A 16,461-nucleotide genomic window follows, 5' to 3' on the forward strand; every position below is an offset into this window, starting at 1 on the left:
AGGAAAGTCAAACACAACACATATTGCATGATTTATCATTATTGGTGTATTTTTCTTCAACCAGAGTAGAATTGTGGACAAAGGACAAAACAAAAAAAGCATTTTGCTACAAATAATATGCCAACTTTTGGAGCATACGTATAGTTCCAGTGCAGTCCTGCTGAACCTTGAATGAACTTTTGGAGTTACTGAATAGTCAAAAATGTTGTCAGGGCAGGAAATCAACATTTTCTGCTGCTAGTTGTGATGGCTTATGGATTCAGACTTAAAAGCAGCTTTCATGATTTACCAATCAAAGTAGAGGGGGGACATTTTCTTGAAATATAACCCAAGACTAACCAAATGAAAATGTGAAAATAGTTCATCACACGTAAATCCAATATTGCCATAAAGAAATGGATTCAGTCATTTGCAAAATTGTCTGGACTAATATAACCAGAGATGTTAAAGTAATAGACACCTCATAAAAAGGTATAGCTACATCTTCTGGTTAACAATCAACAAATTGTCTCATGGTATGAATATCATATCACCTGACCCAAAGCCAAACAAATGGCAATTCAAACATTTTTGGCAGTCTTACTTTCCAAATTCATGAGCACAGTTGTTACATAGCTGCCAAAGTTAAAATGAACCAGACTTTTGTGGATGTTAGTGTTAATTTCCTACCCTGCATTTATTACGTGTGTGTGTATATGGGATCAGGAAAACCTTTAATGTCTGTTGTCATAAATGTCCTTATGGATTGAGGTTGTGTTGAATCTAAGCACCAGAGAACCAAGGCACCAACATGATGAGATGTTCATAACTTACAGTAGGACGTTTTTATGTTTGAAGCCTAAAACAATAAGCCAAACTAATAAAGATTGACAGAAATAAAATAATACAAACATGTCACAAATACACTTGAAATATGACGGAGTCCATGTATAATTGCTGGCATTCTGATGTGAATGGCCAGTAAAATCTCATCAGTTCAACACCAGCTCTGTCAGAAACATGGTGGTATCTGGATATTTTGTCCATGAAGGGAAATGTGAGAAGATGGGAGTGCTCAGTCTGGCTCTCTGCTCTTGTCTTTGTAGAGATGCAGCTCCTCCATCTTCTCCTGCAGGAAGGAAACAGGCATGGAACAGCCTCTGCTTCTCTGTGGCAGTGTGTTGACCTGGCAAACAGAAAAGAGACAACCTTATCATTGAGAAAACTGCTGTCAAACTGTGGAAACACCCTTTCAGTTTCAAGTGGGAAAGCTTGTATGAAGGGTTGCTTAATCAAATATAGTTTTATAATTAAAAACGAAAAGTCACACTAGCAGTTAAGAGCTGTTTTTACTTATGTACTTATAATCCTTAACATAGTTCTTAAAAGGTGGTGAATCATCCAGTGTAAAAGGTACACTGTTTCCAGGGGGCTTTTGAATTTGTTGTATGTAATTCCTGAATTCGCCTTTTCCCCTTTGTACTTAAATAAAACCAAAACTATGGGCTCCTTTTGGTGGTGAGCTGACAGAAGGTACTTTTCTCAGTTCTCTATTGTAAATGATAAAAAAGTTTACCTTTGGAAAGAACAACCTGGGCACAGAAAGGATTATTTCTTGGTTTCATTTACTGTGTTGTATTAGTGATTTTAGACTAGAGGTCTAATCAACCAACACCCGTGTAGAAGCTTGAAGAAGGAAAACAAGTGCAAAAAATAAATAAAAATGATAGCCACAGTGTGTAATATTTAACTTATGCTATTAAAATAATTCAGACGAGGCTATAATCATAGAAAGATTCTACGCATAGAGGCTTTAAATTATTCTCACTAACAACCAAACTGTCAGGTAACTTAGAAAAGTTTAAGGCACCAGTGGAATTTAATCTACAGATATTACTATGTGGTTGGTTACAGGGAAATTACAGTAAGGTGAGTCATTTAAAAGTAGTGAATTGTGTGTGAAAACACCCCAAACAGTCAGTATTGCTGGCTGACTCATCATTTATTAGCTCCTGTATTACCACCAGAAAACATTTAACCCACATGAATCACTGCTGAAAGCTCTTACTGTCTTGTTTCTGCACATGTAGTCACTCAAGAAATGTAGACATACTAATGTTTCCCAAATTGCTGAGGCCATGAGCATTTGTGACTTAAAAATAGCATAAAAGGCCAGAATGGGTCAAGAAACTGTCTTCCTGTATGATCACCTTGCAGGGTCTCACCTTTCTTTCTGGGGACGCATGTAGAGAGTTGTGTTGGTTTCCCCTCTTGTCATTTTTCTCAGGAGTCCACACTCCAGGATCTGTCTGAGTGGAGCGGTCCGACAGCACCCAATCACCGGTGTTATTTATCCTAACAGAAGTGCCCTTGTTGTGTTCCGTCTCGTTACTTTGGGGGAAAACAAAGGCCTCCTCCTCTGAACCTGACAGAGAACATGAGACATCAGTGTAATGGGTTCAAGGTCATTTCATAGGCAGGGAGTTTTAGGTGTACGTTCTGTATATGAAGAAGAAAAGGACATACTCCAGCTGTTACCCTTGGTTCTTGATTCGGGGGCAGGGGTGCAGGGGCAGGACCCCGTTGTGTTTTTGTGTTTTTTCACACACTCCATTCCCACCAGATCTCTACAGTGTCTGTGACAGTTTATCCCACAGTCTAAGAGACAGAAACAATGTTGAGACTTTAATGGAAGCATTACTACTTAAAGAATAAGTTCAAGTCCAAAAGTTTGAGCGCCACAAACCAATTTATAATTTTTTTTTAATATGAATGAAATGTTATCTTACCTTTACAGTGGTAGCCCCGCTTGATGACTCCCCATAGCTGCAAGAAGGGCAGACATGAGACATGTGATATTGCAGTTTGATTGGCCATTCATACAAAACCATAAATGGATACAATGGATACTCACAAAGCCTCCACAAGTATCACAATACGTTGGTCGTTTATACGTGGTTTCATGGAAGTTGTGTGCGTCTTTGAAGTTGTAGCCCAGCTTGGCACATATAGACATTCCCCTCATGAAGTAAGAGTTGATTTCATCACGGCTGATTTGTCCCTCCCTGGGCAGAAAATTTTCCAAAGAGCAACACAAAAGTGAGTAAGTGGATTGAGGTTTTCATAAACCATTAACAGCTCATGTTGTTTCATGTTTTCTCTGTTGTACAGTGACGTCACGGCGAGAGGCCTTTGTGCGTGTTGCAGCTTCCTCACCTGTCAGTTTCGTGAGTGCAGAAGGAGAAGGGGAAGTTGGCTGCTATTTTCTCAAATTCCTCCAGTGAAATGTAACCGTCCTGGTTCTGGTCGTAATTTTTCATTACGGACTGCAGGGGGCAACAGAGCAATCATATATTCAGTTGCACTTGACAAGGAGCAGTTGGTTAGTTCTGCTTTAGCCTGCCATGTAATAAGGAAGTGAAAGACAAGAGGTTGTTGCAGAGTCACATACTCACATCCACCATCTGTTTGACATGTTTAGATATGGTGTCAGGGTCGAGCCTGGGGGTGACCCCTGAACCCCACTCTGCCACTACAGGCGGTTTAACTGGAGCTACAGGCTGTGGACCGACAGATGCAGTGGTGAGACACGAATGACTGCAAATGTGAGAAACAAGAAAAAAAAGCACACCCACCACATAACACGCTTCCCCTAACGTACAGCGCTTTGATGTGGCTGATTTTGATGTATTTTAGCGTTCAGTCTGTGCTTTTGTTTTGAAGATGATGTTACACCCACAGGGAGTACACAAATGTCCCTCCTCTTGTGAAAAGAGGTCAAAACAAGAGTGAGTCTGATGGTTTTAGATAGAACTGAACTTCAAGGACAAGCATGTAGCTCTACTGACCTGGATCTTGGGGTTCTTGGGTTCCTTGGTGTATGAAAGTTCATATATCTCATCCTCAGTGTAGTATAAATCTAGAGAGAGCTGAGGCATTGAAAGAACATAATTTAAGATGTTCTTCGTAGGAACTTTTTATCTGCATTCTTATAAAATAATCCAGTTTCTGTCTCGTACCGTGAGTAGATGGAGAAGGTCTTTGTTGGCCTCGAAAGGCGGCGTGCAGCTGTGAATGGCCAGCAGGTCGTTGATGTTGCTGTACAGGTGCTGCAGCTTGCTCAAGTTGATCTTATCCTCATCAATGTAGTCCGGCAGGGCCTCATTCAACGAGATCAGATCCTTCAGGTGGACGCCCAGGATGGGCACCTTGAAGCCACTGCACTCGTTGTAAACCCGCCGGTAGTTGATGTAGTTGCTGCGTGAGGAGAGCAGCTCTGTCATCTCACTCAGGGCCTCAAAGAGGATAAGGATCAAGAAAGTCATGATAAATGAGCCTGTCATGTGTCTCTGTATTTACTTATTCAGACTTGAATATAACCATAAAAAATAACCATAAAATAACTTTAAGCTATCAAATAAGGTGGTATAGAAAATATTCTATATACAATGTAGATGCAGCTGATGGCCTTGCATTAATCTATGTGTTAGTATATTATTATATAAGTCCAATGTAACAGAACCAACTAAAAAGACAGAATTGATAAGGATAAGACAAAGAAAGCAGTGTGTTGCCCCTCAAAAGAGTGAAGTGAAAATGTGAGTATACATGAATAATTCTCCAATTTGTTGTTAAGTGTTAATACTCTCCCTTACATAACGGACAGCTCTAATGCCACCAAATCCCCCCAAATATATCTTGACAGACAGTGAATGTAGAAGTAGTGAAAACATAAAAGTATGAATAGAAAATATGACATGAATTCACTGAAATCCAAAAATGTCAAAGTTCAACAAGCAGAATGATTCATGAAAGAATAATCATAGCTTCGTTGTAAGGTAGTTTGACTCATAGTCACATGTAATATTTAAAATACCTTAGTGATGTCAGGAGGCAGCAAGTTAGAGGTGTCTTTGAGGCGGGAGATTGAGCTGTGACAGAGGCCTCCAGTCACTGCCATTAGAGTGTTAAAGTTTTGCAGAGCTCGAAGTTTCTGTAGAGGAAAGAGCAGAGTGAATGACTGCGGGGTGTGAAACGGCACATAAAGTCCCAAAAACAAAACCAAGCAGCCAAAACAAGTACAGTTCTCAGCAGCCAAACAAAAAAATCCCTCTGAGCCTCTTAAGTGTGTTTTTGTGATGTGTGATCCCTCAGCCAGTTTACCTGAGCCACGTGAATGAACTTAGTGAAGACCTGGGCTCTCTGCTGGGCTGTGTGTCTGCTGAGGATCATCAGCTGGACCCACTGGGAGACTCCGTTACACATCATGACCGACCGCTCCAGAGCGGGGTTGTCCCGCACTGAGCCTCGCACCACGTAGCTGCGGTAGTCCAGGAACTGGCCAATCAGATAGCAGTGGTCAGGCAGGCAACCACTTGAGTTTGAGCATTTTTTTTTTTTATTCAGGCGTACAAGCAATTTAGAAATCTAAACCACTTTCACTATTTCACCAACCAGATAATTGTACTGGCCACTGTTGATTGTGAGAGCAGATCATATCAACATCAACACACTGGAATAAACATCTTACCTGACTCCTCAATAAAAGGAAAGTGCTGTACCTCTTTCTATTAAGACAAACTTTATAAAGGCTTTCAGTCAGGAGCTGTTGATATTAATAAGGAAATTAATTTTGGTACGGATGCTCTGAAGCTCTGTCCCAGAAAATAAGTTGTCCAGCTGTCCTTTGGATCTTGCTGGTGAAATTCTTGAACTTACTAAAAACAATAAGTGAGTTATGCTGCAGGAGATATTTTGCACCAGCCAAGGGGATTTCCCACAATTATTTATATATTTATCAGATTTTTTATTCTAGGTGTGCTAGCACTGCTGACACTACTAAAGTCTCCTTTATACTCTTACAGTCTGTCATTTGATTTAATGCACAGATGTGTCGGTATTGTATCAAACCCTAAAATATACAGATGGAGATAAAATAATTCTGATTTGTTTTAACTATAGATTGTTGCCGCAGTATCATGTCTTTCTTTAACAGGAGATCAATTATTCTAGCCATATTAGACATGTATCATCCTAACTGGTTCAGCTAAGCGTGCTAAGTAAGTAAGTCTTCATGGTTTGCACCTTCACCTATTGTGAGTGTTTGTTTTGGGACCAGCGACATCTCTGCAAGTCATGGCAACAGGATGAGGCCTCATTAAGTAAGAGCAGCAAATAGTGAAAAGTCGTTCACTCAACTTACCGAAACATTACAGAAGTTCTTGAACTCCAGGTAACTGAGGTGCTCAGCCATCTCATCTGGCTCCATGTGGTCGAAGATCAAAGACACCTTCCTCTTCTTCACAGAGGGTGAAGGTGCCTGGAATATGTTCACATGAGGGCTTCTAGGAAAAGAAAGCCAAGCAACAGGACAAAAATAGACGGTTTTTCTATTTATAGAAAAACTCTATTTTCTATTTATAGAAAACTTGTTTGAGTTGTGGCCAAATAAGCAAACTACAATTCCTCCAGGGCATGATGGTTTACGAATGAAAACATGGCTCACAAGCAGGAGCTATCAATGAGCTGCGAGTGCTTCTCCTCTCCGTCTGACCGGACCAGCGCCCACAGGTCCCCCATGATCTCCTCGAGGAGGGGGTCTGCCTCGAATACTGCCGGGAACTGGGTGATCCACTGCCTTGTGACACAGCAGGACAGAAAATATGTTTACTACACGCAAATAGAGCAGGATATCCTGTTCTGTCACAGTCATTCAACGCTCTCCTGTGTATGGTGTCCTTACTCACCTGATAAGGTGGCAGACCTGTGTCCGCCTGAGTCCTCTCTTATCCAAGGGACAATCCTTGTAAGTGAGACAAAGAGTCAAGGATCTTAACACACTGTGCAGATATGGCACAACGGTACAATAAACACCAGCAGGGGTATATACTTCAAATCTGCTTTGCTGACAAGGAGTGCAAAACAAAGCCATGCCTGTTTGCTGATCTGATTAATGAACGTGGACATGTGATTAGGAGCAGTGCACCGGTGGGACCGGTGGCACTGCACTGAGTGACAGTGGAGGATATAGGGTGAGAAGTTTCTGGGCGAACATCTGAGATGGCACAACCCAACTGTGCATCATCAGGGTCATGTGGACCAGTTGGGACCCTCTGGGGCTGGAAAGCTTCCCCTCTGAATCTGCAACCAAAACACATCAGCAAATTTCACACAAGGAGGATTAATGTGGTTAAAACCAACTATAAAAACTGTGGTCTGCACCGTGGCCCAGCGTTCAAGCAGTTCATTTTCTGTTCATTTCATTTCTACTGGAGTGGGTTTTAAATTTTTCATGTGGTGATTTGTTTTTTTCTGTCACACCCCTGAGACATGCAGCACAGGTATATTGGAGATTTTAATTTAATTTCCTGTAGGTGTGAGTGTCTGTCTGTGTTAACCTTGCGATGAAATGACAACCTGCCCCGGGTGTTTTCCTGCCTTTCGCCTACTGTATGAGAAACATCCAACTGTGACCTAGAGTAGAAATAAGCAAATGAAGAAAAAAAAAGGTCTAGACAAAGGTGTCTAATTTACTTGATATACATGATATACATTATATTATAATGGGACATACCAAGTCAATGTCTCTCACTGGGGGTTTTTGGTAAAAGGCTAAAAATAAGATTGACTGGCATGCAGGTGTGGGTATTACTACTTGTCACCTACTTGTCACCATACTGATACCAACTCAAACCGAGTAGCACTGGAGCTTTTCCACTCAGTCAATAACAGCTTTTGATCCTTTTCTCAGAACCACATATAGAAAAAAACATTATTGCACAAATTTGCCTGTAGCAAATCTCTCTATATATTTAATGACACGTGCACGCCACAACTGCTATTATAAAAACTACATCACACAAGTTGTTTTTTCTCTTCTCATGCTGTACGTAAGGTTTTGATATACACACCATATTTGTATTACTTTAAGGATTCATGTAGCGCGAGTTAAAGGGTCAGTACAACTAAACCATTCCAGCAAAAACAAACAAACAAATTCCACTGCCTCCTAGTGGTATCTGGATTCTGATAGCTCTGGGTTTATTTGCTTATATATACTTTTGTTCATCTGTGGTCAACAATAGTGTCTCTTGTCCTTGTTACTCACTGTTTTTATTATCCAGATTAACAAGGACATTATGGATAAGGATAGGATTTGGACAGGCATTTTGAGGTCACTTTTCAATCTTTGAGCACCACCAAAGAAATTCAATTCATCTCCATTACTGTGGTGACAGCATGACTCTCATCAGGGGATATCTCTAAACCTCTGCAAATTAAACATAAACTGTCTGTGAGCTAGTAATTTGGATGAACTGGGCAATGAAGAGAGTGAGACCATTGAAAGAGAGGCAGAGAGGCAGAGAGGAGAGAGATTTGTATAGTTTAACATTGCATGGGAATAGCTAGTTGGCCTCTGCAGCCCAACAGAACAAAGCTTGATTGTATGAGCCTGCCCTTTGTCTGCCTCCCTCCCTCCCTGTCAGTTTCTCTCACCCTGGATTCCCCCCTCACTCTCCCTCATCCCTCATTTATATAACCTGGTTGTGAGTAAAGACACATGACAAACTTTTGGAACACTTGCAATCACGCAGGGACAGGGACTGACCGAAGCAGTTCAGGCAGCGCTGTATGAGCTCATCCAGGCTGGCAGCACTGGCGCTGGGTGCAGAGCTGGGGCTCTGCAAGGCCCGGGTAATGTCCTGAGGACTGGGACATGTATTCCTCCTCCGCTGGACCAGCTTGGGTTTCCTGAGAGCGAGAGGGAGAGAGCAAGAGAGAGACTCAGATACAGTCAGGGAGTATAAGTAGCATAGAAATAAGTAGAGCAGAATGTGGTGAGGTGGTGCAGGTCAGTATCTGAGGAAATGCAGCTCCCCACATCTGATAAGCTGGGTTACAGTGCTGCAGCAGTCAACCAACACACCCTGGCAGAACAACTAGAAACAACTACATAGTGTTATATGTTTCTCATCCTGAACTTGCCTGGTAGAACAGTCCAGAAAATGTTCAATGTTTAACAGACTTGGACTTGTACTGACATGCATGATGTTCAGCCACAGCTGTTACAGCATTTTTACTTGATCTGTGCTTTCAAAAGCTCATTTATTTAGAGTTATAAGAGTGTTGTTGTTGTTGTTGGAGACCATACCTCTGCTAACTAATTTTAATACAAGTGAATATGCTATTAGATAATAGGGTATACATCATAATAATGATTACTTTTTTTTATAAGTGGTTTTAAGTTGCAGATGGCCAGTTTGAGAGCTATAAGATTTCTGGTCTGCATTGCTAATACTTGCCTTTAAACAGTAGTTACAGTATACACTGAAAAATCTGAAAGTCAAGCTAAAAAATGTACAATATTATTTTGGATTCATTTGGATGAGGTAGTACTATATTAGGGCCCACATCTAATACTGCTTTGCATGCTATTGTAATTCTTCAGCGTTTCCTCAGAAAACCAGTTCCTTTCAGCGCTGTGCAGCACAGTTCATGGTATACACACATACAGGTATTATTTACTGCAATGTTATGTACATGTATGTAAGACATGGGAAATAAAGATCTGCTGCACAGAGCAAATATATGACAGCATGTCAAAACTATGCAACATGTTTTCAGGCTTTCCTTGAGCTTGAACAAGGTTCACTATTAACAAAATAATCTATAAATATATATTTTTATCACCCTATGTACCGTTATCTAGGATGCTGGGAAATGCAAAAGGAAAGAAGAAGGAAAAATAAACAATTCTGTTAGACTTAATTGTTTATTTTCCTCTTTTCTTCTTGTGAAATACTTCATATTTTTACTTCCTCAGGTTTCTAAAAACAATCTAACTAAGAAGGAAAGATCACTCCTCGGCTAAACTCCTCACAGCTCACAGACCATATGCAACCTCTGAAAAGGGGTTGTAAGTGGAAATTAATTTTTTAGGGATCACCATTAAGTCCAAAAGATAGTGAACCAGTGATGTAGGAAATTGTTGTTAATTGTGTTTCCTTTCAATGGTAGTGTGCAAACAAGTGAAACTCAGATTAAAAAGAATGACAGAAGTTTTTTTTTTTTTTAGACATAGCATATAAACAACAGCTTTGACCATGCCATGAGGCTGGGTTGACGTTGAGTGTGGTCAGAAGTGTGAAGAACTTTCAACCAATGAAGGTTAGGAACTACTTCTTTTGTGTGTTAACATGGAGTTACTCTTTAAGGGTTTTTCAAATGCCCTTAAAAAGACAAATGAGACTCCAATGTTTCATGATGCGATTAATGCTTCCTCTTCAGATCGGGGCTCAGTTTAGCAATGTCTGACTGTATTTCACAATAACCAGTAAGTGACTCTTGTCATACTTGTTATATTAAAACTGGTTTCTTTGCTTCAGTTTTGAACAAAAGAGTAGAGTAAAGGGTCTGATCCACAATCCTCCTGCCAGACTTGAAATGAAACCAAAGTTTAAAAATGAAACCTGATCGTTGTGTGTTGTCTGCTCATTTAAAACTGTTAAAACTTTCAGTGTTGTGCTTGAGTATTTTTTCTTCTCATGTGTACGTAGAAACAGTGTGTACAATGTGTAATTCTGTGAGCCTGTGTCGGCCTCTATACTGCAACTAATATGATGAAATTACCAGGAAACACTTTGAATTCAGAGAACTGAACTGGTGACAAGTTCCCTGAATGACCAGACCTGCATCCCCCTTCTCTTAACCTGTGCCTGTGTGTGTGTGTGTGTGTGTGTGTGTGTGTGTGTGTGTGTGTGTGTGGTTAATTTCCCCAGCGTGCACACACACACGTAATGAATAACTCAACATACACATGCATCCACACGTCAGTTAAACAAAAAACGTTGGGTTTACTTTATGTACAACACATAAAAGGACACTCATGGATGCACAATTTCATACAGGCGTACAGGGTGACATTCACATATCTATTTATAACACAAGCTGCTCTCCTGCCTGTATGTGCTTTTTCATCCAGCTGTCACAGTTATCACACCACACATCTCCCCCTCAGCCATGCCTGGATTCAGAAACCCTGATGGGGGGGATGTCATTGACCACCCCATCTCTGTGCATCCTGGTAGTCCAGCTCAAGGCGGCTGGTTTGGAAACCTGCTGGGCAACAGAATCCCACCTCTGCTCCACCGCCTCTTTGCCTCATTACACCTGCTGGTTACTGAATTCAAAACACTAACAATTAACAGCACAGCATGTACCACCGAGAGCTATTTTACAGTAAGGACAGGTAAACCTCACAACACATAGAAAGATTAGTAGGAGGAGCTAAACAAGCACACAGTCAAGCTGCCTATGTTCACTGAATCTATACCTCAGCTACTTATTAGACTTCTACAATACTGTGCAGTGAAAACCTTGTATCTCATTAAATGTTTCTTTATATCTTTGCTTCAAGATAAACTCAAGGATAACATGTGTGTCTATATCTTCAAGGCAACTTTGATTATGGATCATTTGAGGCTTTATAAATAATATTAACTTGACTTGAAGAAGGTTTTGTTCCAAAGCTCCTTGAAGATAATATAGATAGATATTCATAATAATCATAATTGAATATACTCAAGTCAGGTGGGACTTTAACCTACAAATCACAGCACTAGAGTCTATGTGCTTAAACTTAGACAAAAAAAAAATGTTGCTTAAAGGTGAAGTCTTATTTGTTTGTTTTGTGTGAACAGTCCAAAACTCGAAAGTATTTTGCATTTAGTATTTATCTGTTTTAGTTATGAAAAGTATATACTTTGCATTTTTGCTTGAATTCATTTTCATTTCCCATTTTCATTTCTTTATTGTGTCCTGTAAAATGTATACATTAATATCTCCATGTATGTCTTTTACATTTTTGTATGTAAGTAAATAAGTAAAAATTAAAAACTTAAATGGTTAATATGTTATTGTACGCGTGGCCAATTAATCTTGAGACTTATGATCAATGGTTTTCTTATCTCAGTGCCCTTTACAATGTGTCATGTCTCTCTTTGACTCAGAGTGAATCCAGCTCTGTCTGTCAAAGCAGTCACACATATGAGGAGACACGCTCGGTACTACAAACAGAAGTGCTGATGGGGAAATGTTATTGATGTCATGACGTTTGTCAGGGAATTTCCCCCACAGATTGCTGAGCAGGTAACACACAGCACAGCGGTCTGTGATCTCTTTTCTGTGCAACTTAAGAGACAAAGCTGTTGGTAAATACAGTCAGTTTGAATGTGGTGGACTCCCATGCAAATCGGAACACAACGGGACTTACTGTTTGGGCATTTGCATCAAAAGTCAGATAGACAACTTGGGTAAACATAATACAGTAATTACCCCTCCATATTTAACCGTGCATCCATGGAAACACACGACTGCTAAAACTTGGTTGGTGAAAAAGAAAATCCTCATGCGCATGACAATGAGGAAAAAACCCTACGTAGTCTTTTTTTTAATACATAATGAACTTGGGGTCCATCATATCACAGATTTTATTTCAGGAAGACCTTCCACACCTCCTTTTCCTCCCTGACTACTCCTTCACCCACTTTTTCCTCTTCCTTCATCCTTGCTCTATTCAAGTCACTCAGGAAACAGCTTCTCCTTTTTCTCTTTGGAAATCCCCCTCTCACTCCCTTTCCCATCCGTGTCAGGACTCCTGGCTACAGATCCAGTTCCCCCCTCCCCTTTCTCCCTCCCTCGCTCTCACACTGGCGGGGGGATATGCAAATTCCTCTCTTTCTTTCCTTAATTGATTAATTGAAGCTAGAGCCCTTTGAAGGCCTTGTTTGTGAGCTGCTCTTTTTCTCTCACTCTCTCTCCCCCTCTCTCTCCCACAACCTGCGTTCTTGTTCCCTCTGCAAGAGGATGCATCTCCTGCAATGAGCCATTCATCTATTTGGTCCAACAATAAAGTCACTGTACCAACCACTGTAGTTAACATCAGAAAAATGTAAGCAAATATTCATAAACCACTTTGGCTGTTTTGTGAGGAAGAAGAAGTATGAACTTGTTGGGACTGCAGCCATGAATTTGTTACTCATACCTGTGCAACTACACACACCTTCAGCGCACACTCTCGCCCTCTTTTATTCTTTAGATCTTATCTTATCTACATCAGTAATTCTGCATGAATCTATTCCCCCTCTCCTACAAAGTCTCAAACAAATTGTGTTTTTTTAAATCATTTGTGAATCTTTACAAAACCTAATCTTACGAGCCTTAAGTGTTACAATTTTTTTTTTACAACTGGGAACACACATTTCTCCTTCCTGAATTCACTTTTTTTTTAACACTGTTCACACAGTTCTCTTTAACGACATGCGGCTCAGCACAACCGTTAATTTTAACGCCAATGATGCACTACTGCAACCTAAACACTCTTGTACCAGAACACTTGCACATTTGACTCCTAACAGTAAAACCTCGTCACAAATTACACAATTACCTAAAAACACTTAAAACAGGTAGCATTACAATATGTATCACTATTGTCTTTTAAGTATTTTTAATTATTTATGTATTAATCTAGCATAAAGTGGGAATATTTTACAACAAAAGGACACTACTGCATGGATTGTGCTGCCAGAAATTAATCAGAAATGCAGCAATATCCATCAATAAGCTTTTTATTGCAATTTTGTGCATAATATGAAAATAAAGTAATTGTAGTAATACAATATCAAACTATACATATTCACTAATTGTATAAGACAGCTACAGATATAGAAATACAACAGAGGTTCTCAATCCCCGTCCTCATTAGCATAATTCCATCTCTCCTCTCTTGACAAACTTTTTTGCATACCTGATCCAACCCTGGGAGGAGTTCAAACCACTCTGTGACTGGAAGAGGACGGTGAAACGCCACATTGTCCCATACAATTACAAAACTGGATTCTGGATTCTGCCCCACTTGCCCCCTTTCCTCACCTGGCACAAGTCTTTCATAGAGGTTATCAAGGAATGGTAACAGGTGCTCACTGTTGAATGTCCCAGTTTGAAGTTTATGCATTTTGATTTACTTCTTTTTAGATCAGAATGGAGCAAATTGCAGTCTGATTTACAGTCATTTTGTGGTTTTGACTATAAACCTTAATAGTTTTTACAGTGGAGCAGTTCATGAATTTTGAAAGATGAGGTCACTTGTGTGAAAGCAATAAAACGTCATCAACAGTTTAGTGCACATTGACTTCTGTTGTGTTGTCTGTGTGAAGAGTTTTGAAAAAGTGGACTCAATATTGACAAATGGGTGTTATCAATTGTCAAAAACTATAATTCTAGCCACTGATATCCTCACCCCAAGTAATGTGGCCACTCCATATCAGTCCACCTTAAACTCAGGTAGCTAAATCACACATAACACACATCTGACTACCTTAACATTCAACACACAACCCTTTTATTCCAGGCAATCTGATAAGAGCTGCGGTCACAACTACAGCAGCAGAAAAAGTACCACTGAAAACACAGGCTACTAAATGTGTAGTTTCTCAGCAGTACTGAATACAAAATGCAAAAAACACCACTGAACTGACATGTAAATTCAGATTAACTGGACAGAAGAGAAAAGCAGAACACATTTCCATGGAAAGGTGAGCGGGCAGCGTTCAACAGGCACGCACAACTGTTGAATGTCAGAGCTTGCTTGTGTGCAGTACACACAAATAATTTGAGATGTTGATATTCTTCACTGATATGCAGGTCAAACACATTAGCTGTGACCGTGTATGAGTGTGTATGTGTGATATGTGTGTCTGCAGTCTTTCTTTTAACACAAAGCCTCTCTCTCTCTCTCTCTCTCTTCACTGTCTATATTCAAATAAAGGGCATAAAACCAACACACCAAGCGGAAAATAAAACTAAATGCCCTCATTTCTCTTCGACTTGTCAAGAGCCTTTGCACAAACCACACTGCATCTCATAACCTCAAGGTTCACACATCGCTGCTGCACACAAAACACTTGCTGCTGACACATACTTAGACTTACACTTGCTAAGAAACTCAACTGCAAGTGGGTCTGAGTGCACCAGACTCTCAGTTTTGATGTACCCTCTTCTCTTTTCTTTTTAATTACCTCTTGGTCTTGTTCATTGCAGAGCTCTTCTCCTCAGCGGCACTCCTCCTCCACTGGTGATCCGCACGGGCATCTGAGCGTGTCCCTACAGCTCCATAGTTGACCCTGCTCCTCCTCCTCCTCCTCCTTCTTCTCCTCCTCTGTGTCCTCTATGCGTTTATGTGCTCAGGACAGCAGGAACAGGCACAGGATGGAGAGCTGCTGGGGGTGAGGGCTGACTGGCCCACCTACTAGTCATCGACTAGACTAAACTCCACGCCTAAACCCTGCTTATCAAACCACTCTCTGTGTGTCAGTCAACCTCCCTCTCTATCTGCTATCTGAAGATATCTATAAACCACAAATCAGCAACAAAACAGACTTCATGTCCTCTTTTTCCTGCAACAAAGCTGAAATGTTAAAAGAAAAAACCTCTTACAAGCTTCAAAGTTGAGTTGAAGATCTAACAAAAGTAATTTGCTTGTCCCTTCAACATAAACAAGTCAGCATCTTAAATGGAGGAACTGGCTCTGACAGATAGGGGAACTCACATCAGTTTCTGTGTGTGTATGTGTGTGTGTGTGTGTGTGTGTGTGTGTGTGTGTGTGAGTGCACAAGGGGGAGGGGAGAGAGAGCGAGAGAGAGAGAGAGAGAATAGCGAACACCAATGCAGTACCCATAGAGGAAGGAGGAGGAGAGTTAGAGAGAGATAGTGATGAGCAATCATCTGAGCACCATCAGTGTACTCCAGGAAGCGACATCTGCGGTTCTTTTTTCATAGCATCAACACAGAAAAAAAAAATAGGCCACACCTAAATGTCACTTTTTTGATGCAGTTTTCTGGGGAATCGCCTGAACTTGGCAAAAGAATCAGTTCCTGAAAAGAAATCATTGGATGTCTGATAACATTGTTGAATCCTGACACGTCTCCCCCACTAGATTTGTTCATCCAGGGTCTCCAGTGTCCCCCAAATCACGTCTATCACTCTGATTTCTTCCTTTTCTTCTTTTTTTTTTAACTCCCTCTGTCATTTCTCAGGGTAGCAAGTGTTTACACAGGGAGGTAGTGTTTGTGCTTGTGAATGTGGCTGTGCAGCTGGACAGGGAGACTCAAAGGCATCCTTGTTTTAACACACCAAGAGGAAGAAGCGACTAAACAGGGGACATTAATGTCCCTAAGTCTGCAGAGGTGGTTTCTTTGCTGCAGGAAGCTGACTGGCTGGCAGAGAGAGTGGGCGATATAGCATTCAATAGCAGGGAAAGATGCACAGAGCAGGAATCCTGCAGTCCTTGCACGCCAAGTCCAAAACACTTAAAAATGCATTTGGATTTGCTTCAGGCAGGAGATTATTGAAGAACCTAAACAGAGTACATGGGAATATCACAGACGAAAATAAAGTACTTAATGGGTTTTCCTGGTCATGTGTTA

The 16,461-nt window shown here is 40.6% G+C and overlaps 1 protein-coding gene across 3 annotated transcripts; it reads right to left on the reverse strand.

Moving 5' to 3' along the window:
* Window positions 1-23: 23 nt before the first annotated feature.
* Window positions 24-15,575, reverse strand: rasgrp4 (RAS guanyl releasing protein 4). Of its 3 annotated transcripts, none has more exons than XM_051397556.1 (17): window positions 15,054-15,575; window positions 8,588-8,730; window positions 7,008-7,119; window positions 6,726-6,788; window positions 6,485-6,616; window positions 6,182-6,323; window positions 5,143-5,316; window positions 4,856-4,972; window positions 3,999-4,274; window positions 3,828-3,908; window positions 3,435-3,539; window positions 3,196-3,305; window positions 2,894-3,044; window positions 2,769-2,805; window positions 2,518-2,637; window positions 2,205-2,404; window positions 24-1,165 (listed from the first exon to the last, which is right to left on the reverse strand). In XM_051397556.1, exons 1-17 carry the CDS (start codon window positions 15,068-15,070, stop codon window positions 1,055-1,057), a joined length of 2,091 nt encoding a protein of 696 aa, XP_051253516.1. In that variant the 5' UTR covers window positions 15,071-15,575; the 3' UTR covers window positions 24-1,054. The 3 variants fall into 3 exon arrangements, with proteins under 3 accessions (XP_051253516.1, XP_051253515.1, XP_051253517.1); XM_051397555.1 differs by having other exon boundaries at window positions 2,506-2,637; window positions 15,054-15,574; XM_051397557.1 differs by lacking the exon at window positions 15,054-15,575 and adding an exon at window positions 7,377-7,452 and having other exon boundaries at window positions 2,506-2,637; window positions 8,588-8,726.
* Window positions 15,576-16,461: the final 886 nt, after the last annotated feature.

Source organism: Dicentrarchus labrax, unplaced genomic scaffold (assembly GCF_905237075.1).
Source record: "Dicentrarchus labrax unplaced genomic scaffold, dlabrax2021, whole genome shotgun sequence".
In the NCBI taxonomy this organism is placed as follows: Eukaryota; Metazoa; Chordata; class Actinopteri; family Moronidae; genus Dicentrarchus; species Dicentrarchus labrax.

Bases quoted from the DNA above. Each gene is read 5' to 3' on its own strand.
- rasgrp4 (XM_051397555.1), bottom strand. The intron at 7,120-8,587 runs GTCAGTCCCTGT...TTTTGGTTGCAG, and splicing joins GCGCTGCCTGAACTGCTTCG to ATTCAGAGGGGAAGCTTTCC. The intron at 6,789-7,007 runs ATATCCTCCACT...TCTTTGTCTCAC, and splicing joins GCCCAGAAACTTCTCACCCT to TTACAAGGATTGTCCCTTGG.